This window comes from Cyclospora cayetanensis, unplaced genomic scaffold, assembly GCF_002999335.1.
Source record: "Cyclospora cayetanensis isolate NF1_C8 unplaced genomic scaffold, CcayRef3 CcayRef3_contig_13, whole genome shotgun sequence".
Classification (NCBI taxonomy): Eukaryota; Apicomplexa; class Conoidasida; order Eucoccidiorida; family Eimeriidae; genus Cyclospora; species Cyclospora cayetanensis.
This window is the reverse complement of record NW_020312070.1, coordinates 330,126-346,826: the sequence shown is the minus strand read 5'-3', so window position 1 is coordinate 346,826 and position 16,701 is coordinate 330,126. Positions and strand designations below refer to the sequence as shown.

Genomic DNA, 16,701 nt, shown 5'->3' with positions numbered 1-16,701 from the left:
CTCGATCCCGTCGCATACGACTGCAAGAGCTCTTGCTGGAGTAAATCGACGCGGGATACACCGACATTCCCTGAAGGGCCCTGGGAGGCACCCCGTTGGGTGTGGCCTGCGGTTATTGCAGCATCCCCGGCAGCATCTGGCGATGAGAGATTCTCTGGCCAAAAGGAAGGCAGCTGCTGAAGGAGCAGTGTCAAGCAGAGGGACTGGTGCATCGGTGTAGCCGCCGTTGCTGTTCTTCCTGCTGCTGAAGCCTCTGCGCTGCTGCGGCGGGAGGCAGCAGGGAGCCTTACTGCCGAGACACAGGTGCCTATGAACAGGCAGTATCAAGACGAACAGAAACTTAGATAAGCACCCTTCCGGCCATGGGGAAAGGGGGCCCCCAGCTGCCGCGTAGTGGCAGGCCCTGGACTCGCAATGCGTCCACTGCCGCCTCGGCTAGTTTGCCGACGACCCAGAGGTAGGAAAACTTCCCGGAAAAACATGCATACTGGTGCTCATGGAATCAGTTATGAGTGTACGCTTGCTTGTACGGCACCAGTGTCCCATAGCAGCAACGGCGCCAGCAGCTGCGGCACGAGCTGACTGGTCAGCAGCGACTCGAGGCAACGACAGCAGCACCATGCCTCTCTCTATGGAGGGTCCATCTCTTTTTGTATAAATATCTGTCTGCCCTAGAGTAATAAGATCGGGAGCTACAGAATCGTAGGCGAAATGGCTCACGCCTCTGCTCTTGCTGCTGCTCGAGGAGGGTTCCCGAGCCGGTACTGACTCCAGGAGTTACCTCGCAGCAAGTGAAGGGGTAATTCGGCACCCCAGAAAAGGCAGATTACTGGATAATTACTAGGCCTTAAAGCGGCAACTCCCTAGAGCCGTGAAGCGAGGCTGGGGGAATCTCAACAATTGCATTAGTGGCTCGATCCGACGATGGAAAACCTGGGGCATGCGGAGCCAAACATGTTCTCGAACACACAGTAACTCTACGGATCTATCTTCAACTGTTTTCATTTATGGTGCTTTCGTAACCGCCATAACCACCCCCACAACATTTTGACAAGCATTGGACGGCCTCTGGAGGCGACCGTATTAAAAGAGACACTATCAAAGTGAAGGATCTTTCAGCTGAGACTCCACTTCAATCTCTAGTATCTAAATCTTGGATCACTATGACCTTACCACGCTTCATTCAAGGAGACAACTCTCTGTGAGAGCTCTGGCCATTTTCCTGTTGGTTTGAAAATGGACCAGAGGCGCTGTCCTCCCAGTGCAATGCTGCATTCCAGGCTATGGTGAAGTTCTACTTCACCATACGTAATCATATTAGCTGCTGTTAATCAATGCCTGTACGCAGTGGCTGCTGTGTTTTAATGTTCTGCGCAGACGTGTAAAACTTCGATGCCTGCAGGGTGGGTTATGCCTGACTAAGGCAGTTGCAATATGCACCTGTCTACGAATTCCCAAGATGTTCTAAGAATGCAACCCCGCGCACCTACGCTTCCTTTCTTCTCCCTGGTAAAACCCTTAGTTAGTGGAATTTACGTGGAAGCGGAACTTCTGATATCTTCTCTCACGTAGACGTGTCTTGTCGGCTATGGATCCATTTTAAAGGCCCTACAGGAAGAACTACATAACCTGATACTAGAATCAGGGATACAGGCACCATGTACGATCCTTTTGGCAGGTTCCCGCATTAGGCAGCCTTCGAGGAACCAATTCGGCCCTTTAAAAAGATGCCGGTAACTTTTCTCAGGTGTGATTCACTTGAAACACGGAAGGAGAACTTTTGATACATCCTCTTAGCCGCGAGTTAGTGCAAAATCTAAGCGCGCATCATATATATATATATATATATATATATATATGTGAGACCCAGCCCATAAACGTACTCCTTGCCGTATGGCTCGGTCGTGCAGGAAGACCACCACAGGATTGACTTCCAAGAAAGGGCAAGAAGCTACCCATAGGACAAAGCTGATTGCATTTTTGCACATTCGCGGCACAGCATTCGATCTGTACCCAAACAGCAGCGCGGATGAGAGTAGATACGGCAAACCGTCCAGCTCCGCAATTCGCTATGAGCCTAAGCCACCTCATCTCTAGTATTCCGCTGTCTCTTAACTAATTAGGACTTTTAAATGGAAGGCTTTATATTTTGCTTTACTTCATATTAATGGAGAGAAACGCACGTGTGGCAGCACAACTGCTCGTGCGTTCCCACTGCATGGGAGGTAGGTTTCAGGGCCCCCATTGAAAACCGCTATATGTGTAGCGCCAAGGCTTTTAAGCTACGCCACCTGTTACCTGTCTAAGTACCAAGTGAAACAAGTCGGTTGCTACGCTAGGCGTCCGACAGCAGCTACTCACAAGCACCTCTTCAAGGGTCCCCAACACGGAGTTCAAGCTAATACCACTCATCTAGGAAAGAAAGCATAGACTCTTCTGGTTCCGTATCGTCCGCTTCGAAGAAGGAAAAGATACTCCCCGTCCCGTCCGCCTCCTCAGTTGTCTGCCTCCTCTGCTGCTGCCGCCACTGCTCATTTTCCACCCGCATGCGCTGTTGTTCTGCGATCTCCGCAGCAACAGCAGCTGCAGCTGCTGTTGCTGCATCGTCTGCTGCACTATCACCCGCATTTCCACCATTTCGTACGTAAAGCACCGAGTGTATGGACACCCGAGGCCACCCATCTTGCTGTTTCTTCCGTCGGCCCCTGTCATCGTCGAGCGTCTTTAACAAGGAATAAAAGGCCGAGGCCAATGCGTCGCCTGCCGTGCACAGAGGGGTAAAGCCACAGTAAAGCGAAGCATTTAATGGACCAGCCGTAGCAAGGAGAGGCATAACCGTAGTTACAGGGGCAGAAAAAATGAGTGAAAATGAGTGAGGAAGCGGCAAATCTATGGGTGCAGTGTCAGCAAAGTACACAGAGGCATACAGCGGTGCACCATCCAGATAAACGTTCTCTATACATGTAGCTGAAGCAGGAGTGAGTAAAGTAAAAGCAGGAACACATTGTAGGATAAATACACAGCTTACCGATCCCCCGTTCTCCCGCACTTTGGGAATAAACATCTTCCCTCAAAACGTGAGGCCTCAGCATTCCATCTACGTTATCCTCATCATTGCCTCCCACATCCTCATTATCCGAGTCACCAGCAACAGAAGCAGCAAGAAAAGGCTCTCCTTCGGAGTCATCGTCAAAACAGCCGTCTCCTTGGCAGCGGCAGCAGTTGCATGCAACACCACTGTCTGCTGCACCAGCCCCAGAGTCAGCAGAAGTGGTACCACGAGATCTGTTCGCCTGCCTAGCAGGATACAAGTCATCTTCCTGCCCCTTGAGTAGCTGCTGCACCCTGTTGACCACTGGTTTGTCCTGCATTCCGCAAACGTCAGGAGAAGCAACATGCTCGCTGCGTCTATTGCTCCTGCTTGTGCCATGCATTTCCAGCGGTGCGGAGCCTCGTTCCGTTGCTACAGCTTGCAACATGGAGGCTGTGAGTGGCTGCCCAGGGGCGTTGCTTGCGCAACTGGTACTGGTGCGTGTGCCGTTGGTGGTACTGGAGGTGATGGTACTGCCATGTTTAAATCTGAAGCTGTGGAGGGAGAATCCGTGCTGCTGCAGAAAAGTGGTGAGAGACTGCAACGCCTCATAGGGGTCTCCATCAACGAGAAGATCCTCATCACATAAGACTTCTATACGGTGCAGCGTTGCTTCAAAGTCCTTTATAATAAGCTGGATATTAAACAAAACAAGACCTTGCAGATGAAGTGCCTCCATGGCCTCCGGGCTCGCACCCTCCAGCATGAGGCCTTCCAAATCTGCTGCCACTGCCGGTGCTGCATCTGATTCATTTGCAGTGGCAAAAGCTACGTGCCTTGAAGGCGCAGACGCCGAGCGCGCGGTCTCGTCCCCCGTATCCCCTGCATCACTCTGCTGTTCCTGCCAGTTCTGGTGCTGTCTTTGCAAGTCTGCGTTCAGCAGCAGAAATCCGACGATTCTGAGAAGGCGAATGGGGGGCTTACTCCACGCGGGCAGATCGGCGAGGTAGGAGTACGCAGCAAGGAACAGCAGATCGTGAGTCAGCAGGCGAAAGGGCACTTCCAGCCCCTGCAACTTTGGATAGAGGACGCTGTCTTCGCATGCATTCTGCAGAAGCTGCTGGTCATAGAGGGGGAGGGCGAAACGCTGCAGCCTCTTCAGCAGCTGAAGGGTTGGCTGCATGAGGGGGTGCTGCTGCAGCGCGCGAGGCTTCCGGTAATCAAGGAATAAATCCAACGTAGGAATAGTATCTTCTGCTGCCCCGAGTTCTAGAAGTGCCCTTGCCTGCAACTGAGGTTCCTGCCTGAAAACTGCAGCGAGGTTTGCTGCTGTAGCTGCCCTCATCTCCTCCTGCTGCTGCAACGGCAAGCCCATGTGTATCGACTGCAGGCGTTGCACCACGAATGGAGCGCTTCCAAGTGGTCCTGCTGGCGAGCCGTGAGTAGACCGCACTCTCTGATCCCAAGAAGCAGATATTCCTGCAAAGAGTAGCTGTGACTCAAGATGAGCGTGAGAAGAATCTCTGTCGTTGGGTCGGGTGGTGCTCCGTAGTGACGCCACTCCTGCTGTGGCTATTTCAGAGGCGTTACAGCAGCACGATCCACAACGGCAGCGACAGCCTGTTGCCGCACGGAGTTGCCGTCTGCTGCTGGCCCCCTTACTGCTGCTGCTGCTATTATTCAGATCAGGGAAACTCTTACCACTCAAGCTAGCTATGGCTTGCGCGCCAGCGGCAGCGTTGGATGCAGTGCCAATAGGTCGTTGCAGTGGCAGGTTCTGTTTGCAGCAGTAACAGCAGCAGCAGCACCAGCGGCGACTCGCCTTACAGCAGCTACGAGCGAAAGTCTGCTGTAAGTCGTCAAATGCCACGAGCTGCAGGAGAGGCTGCTCGGCTGCGTCTGCTGTCTCGGCTGCTGGTAGTGTAGCACCAGCCCCTGCTTCTGATACAGACTTTGACTGGCCACGCAAATGTGGCACTGCCCTCGATGTTGTTGCAGTAGCCTGAGCGTTCCACTTGGTTCTCCTGCCAGTGCTTTCGCTGCCGCTGCTGCTATATGGTGTGCTCGAACCGTCCCTATCACTGAGCTGCGCCTGCATGCGATGCCGCAGTATCAGCTGTTGCTGCTGCTGCTGGCGCGAACGTCGTCGAAAGGATGAGCGGGATGCCGAGGAGTCCACACTGCTGTTGTTGCTGCTGTAGGCGGAGCTAACGTTCAAGCCGCTACTACGACTACTACTACTACTGCTATTGCTATTGCTGCCATTACTACTGCTACGCCCGTTACTACTGCTGCTGCTGTCGTTGTGGTCTCTCCACGAAGCTCGAGCACTTGAATGGACCCTGCTTTTGGTGCCTCTGGGGGAGAGATTGGGAGTAGAATTTCCGCCGCTGCTGCGGCCGCTACTCCTCTGGCTGCCTTTGTTCTTGCTGCTGCTTCTGCTGCCTTCGTTGCTCGTGCCTCCACGCGCCAGCGCTTCCTCCCCGCTGCTAATAGTCAGTTCCATGATGCTATCTTATCACAAGGAGACTGTCCACAGCAGCGCACATTCCTGCACTGCGTATATATGCTGCTGGATGTTACCCAGTTGGCATGCGCCTCGGAGGGCACGAGTGTTTCTTCTTCCCTGATTCTGTTATTGTTTCTGGATGTGTGCTCCGAGAATCTAGTGCTGGTATTACTGTTGCTGCAGTTGGGCTAAAGGTTTGTGGACTCCATGTGAGCCTGTAAGTTCCTGAAGCAGCAGTTGAAGTAAGTCTAAAAGGATTCGTTGCGGTGGTAGTAAGTGCAGCAGGATCAGTGGAAAAGAGCTATAAAGGCTGGAGCTAGGGCATAAAATGTTATGCACGGCGGCTTGGGCTTACTTATCGTGATTCGAGGCTGCTGCGGCCGCTGTTGCTACTGCTGCTGCAACTTCGCAGCAGGTTCAGCACAATAAGAAGAATTGCTTCTGCGTGAAGCAGGCAGCTTAGGGTGTGTAGGAGTTACACTCAATGGAAACAAGAGAAGACTAGCTCAGGCCTTTGGGTTAAGACTTTATGTCAGCTAGCTGCCTGTTGTTGCGAGTGTCGCCGCTGCTGTCACGGCTTTGCTATTCCTGATGGGGCCTGCTTTGCTGTTATGAATATTAAGCTTCCTATAGTTGTATAGTGACTGAACAGCGGCTTTTAGACTGCTTTAATTGCCCTGTGCTAGATGCAGAAGTGCAGCCCCGAACTGCTGCTCGTGCTGCTGCTCGGGGCAACACCAACCCCACCAATTCTGCAATAGCAGCAGAAGCAGTAATGAGAACGTCGGCCGCTTCAGCCTTTTGGTATTATCCTTTCCTTTTATTTCTTATCAGAGGCTTCACCTCTCTTTGAAGCGAAGTGGATCTCCTATATGTGATGCTGAGTGACGCCACGCCGCTGCAACAACAGCCTCGGCGGCCGCAGAAGCGCCAGCAATAGCCGTTTCCACCGCAGAAATAAAGGATATTCTGGCTTGTATGAGGGTTTCATTGTTGTCTTTGCCGTGTTTCTTAACTATTTTGCCTTCCGTGTCCGTTAGAGTGCCCCAAACGGGCCCTCCTGCCATCTGGAGTGTTATCCAGAGGGGCCCCCCTTTGGGGTTCCTGAGAGCTGAAACCGAACATACTGCAGCTGCCTCCACAGAACACGTTTATTCAGGTGCAAAAATAGGAACAGGAGGCGGAAGCGGCTGAGGAGCCGCTGCAGAGGGCCCTCCTTCCCAGCCGCGGCTGCTGTCGGCAGCTGCTGGCGGTTCCAGTGGCTCAAGTTTTCCTGCAACTTGCGTAAAGGGAGTGCACACAATGAGGCGCCTTCCCTCGTGCATTCCTCTGCCTGGGCAGCTCATAGGTTCTCTTGAGACATACTGCAGGTGGGGCTCTTGGCTTTGCTGCAGCCGTGCACGTGTCTTGCAACTTTTGACTTTGCTCTCTTCTTCTTCAACCTGCGCTTCCCATTCATGCGTTCCTTGCCTTCGCTCCAGAGCCTGCGCACAGTGCCCTTCTCATGCCTTTGTCCAGTCTTACACTCCTTCTGCGCCGTGTATCTGTTCTGCGAGCCTTTCTTTGCCCCCTCCCTCTCTACCCGCCTCGCACTCCAATGGATGCAGCAAGTGTTTTTCCACCGCTGGTACGATCTCTGCAGCGAACATTTTGGCTGGCTCCAGTGCTCTGAGATTGCTCATATCTTCGCCGAGCTGCAGCGCCTACGGGATGCAGCAGTTGCCTCCCTCACCCGTAAGGCGTCTCAGTAGCAGCTGTAGCCGTGCTGTATCTGCAGCGTGTGTCAGGTGTGCTGCTGCATAGTGAGGAATACTTGGTCATGCGTTTTTTCGAGGACAATCGGGATCCACAAAGACGCTATGTGGCGTCGGAGACGTTTGGCAGCTGGTCGTGTTGTGATGGTTTGGTGTTGTTGCCGCAGCAAAGAGTGGCTCTGAAGAAGCAGAGGCTCGTCTAATTGAATACGGAAGTCTATTGCGTGCTGTGTCATCGCGGCTTTCCGGAAAACCTCCAGGGGCTCCCCCTGGCAGTGTCTTACGGCTGCAGCTGCCGTGGCTGTGTGCTCTGTTCTCCCCCATCAGCAGCATCCCCAGCGGCAGCAGCAGCTTGTGGGGAGGGAAGGGGGGCACTTGCCAAGCCGCCGAAAGGACTGTAACGACACTGGAAGAGGAGCTTTGCTGCTGCGTCTTTGCTCTGGCAGCGCTGCAGCACAACAGAGCAGTTCTGCTCCAGAGAACTCAGGGGGACCACTACAGGGAGGCCGTGCGGCTATTCTCTCGAGTGCGCTGTCTACGGCTTTCCTCCTGCCCTTCGCCTGTATTAAGCACTCTGTTTCTTGCTGATGCACCTCCCTCTCCTGCACAGTTCTGCAGGACTGCCAGCCACACAGCCCAGGAGCTGCCTTTTTCGTCGAAGCCGCTGTAGCTGCCCCGACCACTGAGTGTACCTGCCTCCTAGCTGAAATATCTCTCCGGAATCTATACGCGAGCCGTCATGTGGCTGTGTTTCGCGCCAAGCCCTAAGGCGCGGCTCCACGCACGGTGCATGCGAGAGTCCGGCGTGAGTTGCCTGCCTGCATTTCTGTGCGTCTCTTCAGGCCGCTTCACTCTTCACGCTGGCAGAGTCTCTCGCTCTCTCCGCTCAGAGCCTCTCTGCCGATGCCCGAGCCTTCGCTGCCTTTTCCTTGGCACATGTATGCGTCAGCGTTACCTGCTTTTAGCGGAATAATGACCACAGCAGTACCTGCTGCCGTGGTCGTTTTGGATGCTCTCCTTGCGAGAGCAGACGCTTTCACGGGCTGGGAGGTGCAAGTGGAACTATGGGATTCAGTAGCGAATACCGCTGTACATGCTGCAGTTTCTGCCTCTCCATGCTCTGAGAGTGGTTTCTGCGTTTTCTGTGGCCGCACATGATCATCCAGTGTCTCTATGTAACTTGCCGTTCAGGCGCAGTCCGTTTGCTACGAGGTGGCCTCCCGGGAGTCTATGAGTCTTACCTTTCGCTCAAAACTCGCGGCTCACGCCTCTACCCTTTTTGCTGCTGCAGCAGAAGGGCTCCAAGCAGCTCAGCAGAAGGCACCTGCAGAGGCTTCTTTAATGCCCTGTAGGACGCTCACCCGTTTGGCTGCTGCCTGCACTCCTACACGTGTTGCTTGCGCGCGCCAGTGGCGTGTCTCATCATTGCTCTTTTGATCCTATGTTGCTGATGATTGCACTTTTGCACAAACGGCGCGTGGAGAAGTTTTTTGTGGCTGTGGGGCCCGTTGCTGCAGCGCTGCAGCGCAGCGGCAAGGCTACCGAGGCCGTTGCACTAGAGGGTTGGTGCAGGTACTTACTTCACCCCACCCCCTTCTCTCCTGTAACAACCACTTCTGCTGGCCAAGCTGCACGCTCAACTTAGCTACCCAAAATGCGCATGTGTGTGTGCTTTTCGATCATGAGAGAGCACATAGGTTGCTCCCATGGATGCTCTTTTCCACCGCCATTGATGTTACTGCAGGTCTGAGGAGCTGTGCTTTACAGCCGTTGCGCATCTACAGCTCGCCCTTCAACAGAAAGAAATCGCAGAGGCCGAAGGTATCGAGGGTTTCCTTTGCCCCTCCTCGCCTGCATGTGTCGACCGAAGATGCACTACGTGGACGTTGCTGCTTCTGTTCAGTCTTCTGTTGCTGCTACGCCCTCCGCTGCTGCCCGTACAGGTGACGGCTTCGGCATGCTTGTGGCTCGAATTACACTGGCTGAAGAGTTCCTCTGTCGGGCAGAAGCAGAAGCGTCTGCTGCCGCAACAAGGACTCCTGGGGCACCCAGGCTGCAAACAGCAAGGCTACGTGCTGCTGTTGATGCACTGCTAAGGGGAGCAAAGAGAGACAACCAACTGGTGAATACTCAGTTTCCAACAGCTGAGCTCTGCTCTTTCTTGCTGGTGCCTTTTGCTGACGCGCTAAGGCAGCCACCGTTTCGCCTTGCCGTTTCTTTCTGCGCGAATCAGCCACCTAGTAGTGTGTGTTGGATGTGCATGTGGGGCATACACCTGCTGCTTCTGCTGCTGTTCAGGTGTACATGGAGCCGGTGCCACCGGCGTCTGCAATTCCACCCCTAGAGGAGAGTTCCTGTCTGAGGGGGACCTCAGCCCAGGTGTCTCTCCAGGTACAGCGTGGAGTTTTTCAGTAGCTCAACGTGTCCCTGGCATCAGCAACATATTAGCTGTATACATCGTAGCATTAAGATTCTTATACAGTACCAGCTGCATGTGCTTACGGGTTAGAGGCTACACCCTTTTGGAGTTGCATGTATCTTGAAAACAGGCCTTGGGTTGTTCGTCCTAATGAGTTATTCATCTCGCGAATTCACACAGCTTTCCGCGTACGAAGCGTGCATATATAACAATATAGACCTTGCTGCATACCATCGTGCCAACTTAAACTCTCGTCTCGCTGATAACTGTTATTTTTCCTGCCTCTACAGGAGCTACTGCCCCCAAACGAACGGGCAGAGCAGCAGCTTAGTGCGTTACTGCCGGCCGGCATTCGCGCGCTCGCGGATGAGTACCAGGCGCTGTAGGTACCCCCACATTCTGGTGGCACTGGGGCTGTAATGTAATACCTCCTGTTGCTGTTGCTTTTCAGGACTTGTGCTTTGCAGACTGCTACGTCTTTTCACACGGTCTCAGAAGTGCAGCACCCCAGCACGATTACTGCGATCATGGCTGCCCTTCATGAGCGTTTTCTCGTGGCCCCTGATTGACCCTTCAGCAGCGACAGCAGTAGCGGGAATGGGGTGTATGCGCAGTTTGCCGCGCATGCTGTGCAGGTTTCAGACAGTCACGGCCCAAGTAAATACTGAGGCAAATGACCTGCTCTCCGAAGTGGCTACTTTTCTCCAGGCACAGCACCTGCCTGATGCGCTACGCAGCAGACTTCGTACTGTGCGTCAGGCTCAGCATCCCCAGGTCCAACAGACAACAGAGAAACAACAGGGGAATGAGCAGCAGCGACTGATGCAGCGTGGTCAGTATGGATGGTGCGATGACCAGGAGCAGATGCCTCCACCACAGCGGACGGGGAACGCGGGGCCTGCGGTTGCCTTCGAGTTTTCTACTGCATGCAGCCATGAGTTACTGGTACCTCCGTCTGCTGATTCCGCTGCTGCTGTTCGGGCTGCTGACCGCTAATGTACTCCCTTAGAAACCTGGTAGCGGCACGACCAGTTTCACTGTACCCTTTAGCTTAAGTCGAAGGCACTGCCTTTTGGATACGCTACTGCAGTCTGTTCAGTCCCTGGGGGGCGCTCAAAGGCTGAGGCAACAGCAAGTAATGCTGCAGCAATTGTCTGTAGATGCTGCAACACAGCTGGCCACGGTGCAGCACCAGCTCCAGAGTCAGCTACAGCTGCTGCAGCAGCAGCAAAAACAGCAACAGGACGCGGGTCCAACCGAATTCAACAAACACCAGCAACAGCAGCTAGCTGATCTTGAGGTTAAAACCCGGAAGCTGCTGGATTGCGCCTCCCTATACACCGAAAAGCTGCAGGTAAGCGACAGCGGAAAAGCTGCATGTAGTTGCTTTTGCTGGTGTTACTTCTGCACAGCACAAGGCTGTTGCTACGCATTTATGAACTTCAGCAGTAGCTGTAACAGGACCAATGGGGCATGTGTGCTTTTTGTTCGCTGATGGTCCTGCTGTGCGCAGCAAGCTCAGCAAGCCAATGAAATTATCGGCTCGCGAGTGTATGCAGCTCTGGGACCGCTGCGGCTGCCTTCGGCCATACACGTGTCTCAGAAGGATGGAGCTCCTGCTGCGCCTACAGCAAATGCTGCGGTATTACCCACCCTTGAGCAAATCCTGTGCGTAGGGAAGGACGATGCAGAACAATTGGTGCAGAAGGTGCTCCTTCACCTGCAGGGCTACCGGAAGGGCAGCAAGCAGCAGCAACTGGTACAGCAGCACCTCGATGCAGCTCATGCTGCCCTTGTTGGTCTAGAGTCCTGCATTTACACCCTACAGGAAGATCAGCACAAGCTGTGTCAGGTGAGTTCTGCTGCTCCGGTGTCACAACCACAACTTAGCCAGCTATTCCGAGGCTTCTGCTCCCACTCACAAAAAGCCAAGGAGTGCGCTCAAGTCGGTAATACGTGCCGCCGTTCTTGCAGTCATCGGAATTGCTGCCGGATCGCATACTGCAACAGCTACGGCAAGCAGCAGCAGCAGCCACAAGCAGTCAAGCAACACCCAATGTATGTACAGCAGCGGCTTCATCCAACCTTCGAGAGGCTGCGAGGCGCACCAGAGATCGAATACAGTGAGTGTCTGTGCATGCAGCTGCCGTACAAAAGCTCAGCAGCACTATAGCCCCTAGTGCCAACAACTGCTTCTGCCCTCACTGTCGTAAAATCCGGCTCAATGGATTCGCTGCTATTCTTGGTGCTGCTCTCAGGGAAGTTGCGCGTCAGCTAGAACTAGCGAAGCAGCGCTGGATGGCGCTGCTTAGCGCAGAAACCGCATCGAACGAGCTGCAGCAGCAGCTGAAGCGACAGCAAGCAGATGAGCTACAACAAGTGGTACAGCAGCAAGCGCAATCTCTAAGAAAAGCCGTCAGTGAACAGCAACAGGGGATCGCCTTCTTCTCCCAGCTACAGGAATTCTTGCACCAGCTGCAGCAGCACCAAAAACAGCTGCTCAGTGGAATGCATGCATGCATCCGCTCGGCCTACGTGCAACAGCAAGAACAACTGCACCAGCTAAAACACAAATACCCGCAGGAGGCGGAACATGAGGAGGAGAGCCCTGAACAGATCCCTCCTTGGCCCACCACCAGTTCTCTTGATGCCAGAAGCTGCCGCAGCAGCAACAGCAGCAGTGTCGGAGGTACCGCGCACTGGCGGCGTTATAGTACCGGTGCGTTAATACCTCCTAGCAGAAAACCAAGGCGCTTGAGCAGCAACAGCACCATCACCCGACAAGATAAGGATCCTGCTGCTGCATTTGTACGTGAGCCCTGCTTCCCGAATTCCAGTGCCCAGAGCAGCTTCAACAGTAAAGCGCCGCGCACAGCAGCCACGACGACAGCTGCAGAAAGCAGTACGGGGGCATCATTTGCGCTCATGCATTCCCCCATTAGGCCCCGAAGCACCAGGCACAGTAAGGGTTCCTCAGGCACTAGTCCTAGTATAATAATACCTGCAGCACCAGCACCGTGGGACCCTCCGAGAAAACCTCCTAATCCCGACACGGTGTTTGGTGGTGGAATTCCTTTTCCAGATGTACTTACAGCTCCAGATAACGAAACCCAGTAGCAAGCCACGACTTACTATGGCTGCCACCGCAGCCGATGCGTTGCGATCGCTGCGGAGAATCCAGCTACCAGAAGTGCCCCTCGTTGCAATGCGGCAGCAGTACGGGTGGCTGGCAGTGAGTTTTTGGTGAGTGCCGTTGCTGCGGCATCAGAGGCCTAACTTTCTACCGTATCTACTGTATGATACAACAACCCCAGAAGGGTGCCCTGCAGGTGTGCCCTGGAGCACGTTAGCAGCTGTTGACACGTACTCTGGTAGCTGCGCATTCGTTTCTACTAGACAGTGCACAAGAAAGCTTATTAAAACCAGTGGACGAAGTTTTAGACACCAGCTGGCGCGGATCTCCGCAGAGAGGCATGAGATCGTTTGCCTGGCGCTGCCACTGTTCCTACTACAGTCGCCTCCGCATCACGTGCAGCTTATCCTGAAACTGCAGCGAGAATAGAACTCTGAGCAGGAGTCTCTTAATATTCGGCCCCGATTCTGGCTCACTGTATTTTCGCAGTGCACCTTTGGATGCGGTGCTGCATACAGTACGACAAGAGGCCAACCCCGTTGGGAGCCTTACGCTCAAGTGTTTTACCTCTCCCGCTTTGGGCAAACCCAATGGGAGTGCCAAGGTTCTTCCCTAAACTTTGGCTGCCGTTAAAGTCGTCCAAGGCGGCCTGGTTTCGTACTTGCGCCTAACCAATTCTGCGTCTAGAACGACGCCTGCGACGGAGAGGCCTTCAAAGGATACAAACTTTTGCACATCAAATATAACGGCCGCGGGCCCCGCCACCGAGCCTTCTGAATCACTTGTGCTCAATAAACCCTGATCCTGCTGCTGCTGGTGATGATCTTCGCTCTTGGAGGACGAAGAGGCACTGCCGGAGCTCTCATGGGAAACGTCTACGGGACTCTTTCGCCCGGCTTGCTGCTTTTTGCCCTGAGGCTGCTGCTTGGTGCTCACCATCTGTGCAGCAGTTGCTAAGTCTGGATCATCTTCAAAAGAGGGTACGAAGGTACCTCGGGCCTTTCTCTGAAATGAACCACTCCCCAAAGCCCGCAGCACGCGAGCAGACACCGGAAGGTTATCTGCTTCCACCTCGTCCCTGATATTATCTTTGACCTGTGGAGAATCGCCGTCTGCGTCCTGCTTATCGGAGGCCTCCTGGGTTTGTCCTTTTTGCGGCTGCTGCTGCAAGAGCAGCAGCTCGCGCTGTTCTTGCTCACGCAGCTCTTGCAGACCCCGACGCTGCTCTTCCTCCAACTTCTTCATGGTGCCCCAGCTCTTGTCTCTCTTACTCTCCAACTCGTAAGCACCCACAGCACTAACCCTCAGGGAGCGTGCCAGGGGCCCCTCGCCGCCTGTTGATGCAGGGCTCGTGCCAGGAGCCACCCACTGTGACTCCTGCTGTGGCTCAAGACCCCATCCCAAGTCATCATCGGCCACTGGTTCTTCCACCTTCTCCACGACCTGCGTGAGCTGCAGTAACACATACCCACAAAAATGCGACAGGCTGGTAAAGAGAGATTCATACGGATGATGCAAGAGACGAGAAACACACACACACGCAACATCCCGAACGGTGAACGCATCTCCGCCAATGGCGCGATGGAGATACGCAACGAATGTATCAAGCTAAATGCAGCACTGGTTAAAAGATTAATCGAGAAGCCTTCGGGAAAATCCGCGGAGCAACATAAGAGAGAGAAGCCTCTGGCCCCCCGCACAAAGGCGGGGAGGCAAAGGCCCCTCCTCAATGCTGTGGATAATTTTCCCCACCTCAGGTGGTGCAGTGACCTTGGTGATTTTCTTTTTCTTCTTTTCGAAGAAGGCGCTTAATTTGCTCATTATGGAGAGCTACGAATTCGAACTTTAGTCAGCGGTAAGAACACCCAAAGGAGTAGTGCGCAAAGAAGAATGCAAACGGTTTTTCAAAGAGGCGAATGCATCAGGTAGAAGAAATAAACAACAAAGTGTCCCTTCAACAAAAAGCAAAACGCATGCACTGGCTATTGTACATCGCATAAATCTCGAAGTCCGGGCTTTCTAGGGCTGCGGCCCATAAGGTTGGCGCTGCCCTTACCAGTAACTCAACTCTGTGCTTGTGAACAAGCATTGGTGAAGTCTAACCCACTACTCTGCTTTGCATATTATAACATTGGTATTTTCCTCATCGGGTGTCTCAAAGGAAATGCATTTGTGTTTTTAGTTGGATTCCTAGTAGATTAGCAGCCTCTTTGCAAAGAGGCGCATAGTTTAAAAGCTAAAGCAAGCTCTCTGGCTTTGCAGTATGAATGCGCCAAAAATGTTCAATGAACTCAAAGCACGTTGAGGTTTGCACTTTACTTGGCGTATCATTATCTATCCATTAGACAACGGTATTAGGCATAATGTAGGTAGGGTGCCTCAGAGTAAATCGGCCATTAGTTTTCAGCAGCATGAGAGAGACAGCTATTTCAAACATAAGTATTGGGAAACTCTAAATCCGTCCTCATTTAATCGTCAGTGTCTGCTACTTCAACTGCATCAGATTTAATTTCAGTGCTCCATCTGAGCTCTCAGTGAGGAAACAGTTAACCGCAAACGCACTACAAACTTAATGGAAAGCTCCTAACTATTTGCTGAATAAACGTCCACTTTCCACTGCCCGCTTTCCCCAGTGCTCCCAGGATGGCATGAAAGGCACAGCCAGGGTGTCCGTATTTGCATCCTGTATGAACTCCGAGCACTCACAGCAATTTGCAAATAGCATCTAGCGAGCACAACACTGTGTTCGTTTGTATCGGGGTAGAAGTATTCTGCAATAACAGAGGGCCCAACTAGCTAACGCTGTAAGAGTGCAGTCAAAGGTATTTCAATAAAGCGTATCCCGCTACACATGATAACTCAGTGGCTTCAGAGCTGCTGAAAAGCCATAATTTGTCATTCTGTAAAATCTTAATGGATTCCTCGATGTTTTCAGGCCGACCAGAAAAGTACGACGGCCGTAATGTTAGGCAAGTAGTCGAAGTTTTCCTAGTTGCAGAGGTGCCTTACTTGGCAGCCCCCAAAGAGAGAAACGAGTGCCCTCTGCGACATGTTTGTTGGAAAGAAAAAAGTGTAAGTGAATTGCGGTTCCGTTCAGTTAGAGAAAGCAGTCTAGTGGAACATATTTTTATGTGCCCTGCTTCATCGGTTTATGCCGAGATGAGGTCAACGGCAAGCTGTGGGCGAGTTGTGGACGCTGAAGCAGGGAGACATATCGAAAGGTTGGAATACCAAGAAAGGTCAAGCTTTGGCGAGCAGAATTCAAAAAAAATTCGTTAGTAATAGCGTTTACCAGGCCCACGCGAAGTGTCACGTCAGGTGGGCGAAGGATGGATTGCAACTCAGCGAGTATAGAGACCAGACCGACCACTAGGCTTCCACCTATGATGAACTACATGGGGCTTCAGGGACCAATGCACATCCCTGCGATGTTTGCTTTTTGAAGAAGGCGAATGCCGTGAATTTGGATCTCGGAGGCGTCAACCGACCATAGCAACGGACTTAGATGACCAAGAAAAGAAAGCCAAATGGAAACTCACAGTTCTGAGTAGCCTGAGACAGTTTCCCAGCAGCGCACGTGCTTCTATCAAGAAAAGTTGGGTCGCATAATCCAAAGCTCAGATCACATGAAAAATTCTTAAAGAACTTGAGCAGCGGGACTGAGCCTAAGGGAAGCAGGCTGCCTGACGAGGAAAAAAACGCATTAGGGGAGCGGAAAGCCCTTACGCAAGATGCAACGCAATGAAGGGGGTTACAGAGGACAGAATCGCAGTATGAGACTTACCACAGGCCGATTCCGCGCTGATACAAGCTCACATTAATGGTTAAGAATTGCTGGCGCTACTTGAATGTGGA

At 53.0% G+C, this 16,701-nt stretch overlaps 3 protein-coding genes across 3 annotated transcripts; 1 reads left to right on the top strand and 2 right to left on the bottom strand.

Annotated features, from left to right (window-relative positions):
* Nucleotides 1-2,398: 2,398 nt before the first annotated feature.
* LOC34618901 lies at nucleotides 2,399-5,129 on the bottom strand. Its single transcript, XM_026336499.1, has 3 exons — nucleotides 3,354-5,129; nucleotides 3,029-3,242; nucleotides 2,399-2,760 (listed from the first exon to the last, which is right to left on the bottom strand). Exons 1-3 carry the CDS (start codon nucleotides 5,127-5,129, stop codon nucleotides 2,399-2,401), a joined length of 2,352 nt encoding a protein of 783 aa, XP_026192284.1.
* A 1,713-nt stretch (nucleotides 5,130-6,842) lies between these two features.
* On the top strand, nucleotides 6,843-12,830 carry LOC34618899. The gene is made up of 15 exons (XM_026336498.1): nucleotides 6,843-6,910; nucleotides 7,183-7,274; nucleotides 7,462-7,679; nucleotides 8,137-8,232; nucleotides 8,486-8,642; nucleotides 8,812-8,860; nucleotides 9,039-9,115; nucleotides 9,238-9,416; nucleotides 9,593-9,685; nucleotides 10,004-10,095; nucleotides 10,349-10,658; nucleotides 10,804-11,067; nucleotides 11,227-11,565; nucleotides 11,688-11,805; nucleotides 11,971-12,830. The coding sequence occupies exons 1-15, from the start codon at nucleotides 6,843-6,845 to the stop codon at nucleotides 12,828-12,830; spliced, it is 3,012 nt and encodes a 1,003-aa protein (XP_026192283.1).
* Nucleotides 12,831-13,458: 628 nt separating this feature from the next.
* On the bottom strand, nucleotides 13,459-14,667 carry LOC34618898. The gene is made up of 2 exons (XM_026336497.1): nucleotides 14,599-14,667; nucleotides 13,459-14,298 (listed from the first exon to the last, which is right to left on the bottom strand). Exons 1-2 carry the CDS (start codon nucleotides 14,665-14,667, stop codon nucleotides 13,459-13,461), a joined length of 909 nt encoding a protein of 302 aa, XP_026192282.1.
* Between the last annotated feature and the right edge of the window lie 2,034 nt (nucleotides 14,668-16,701).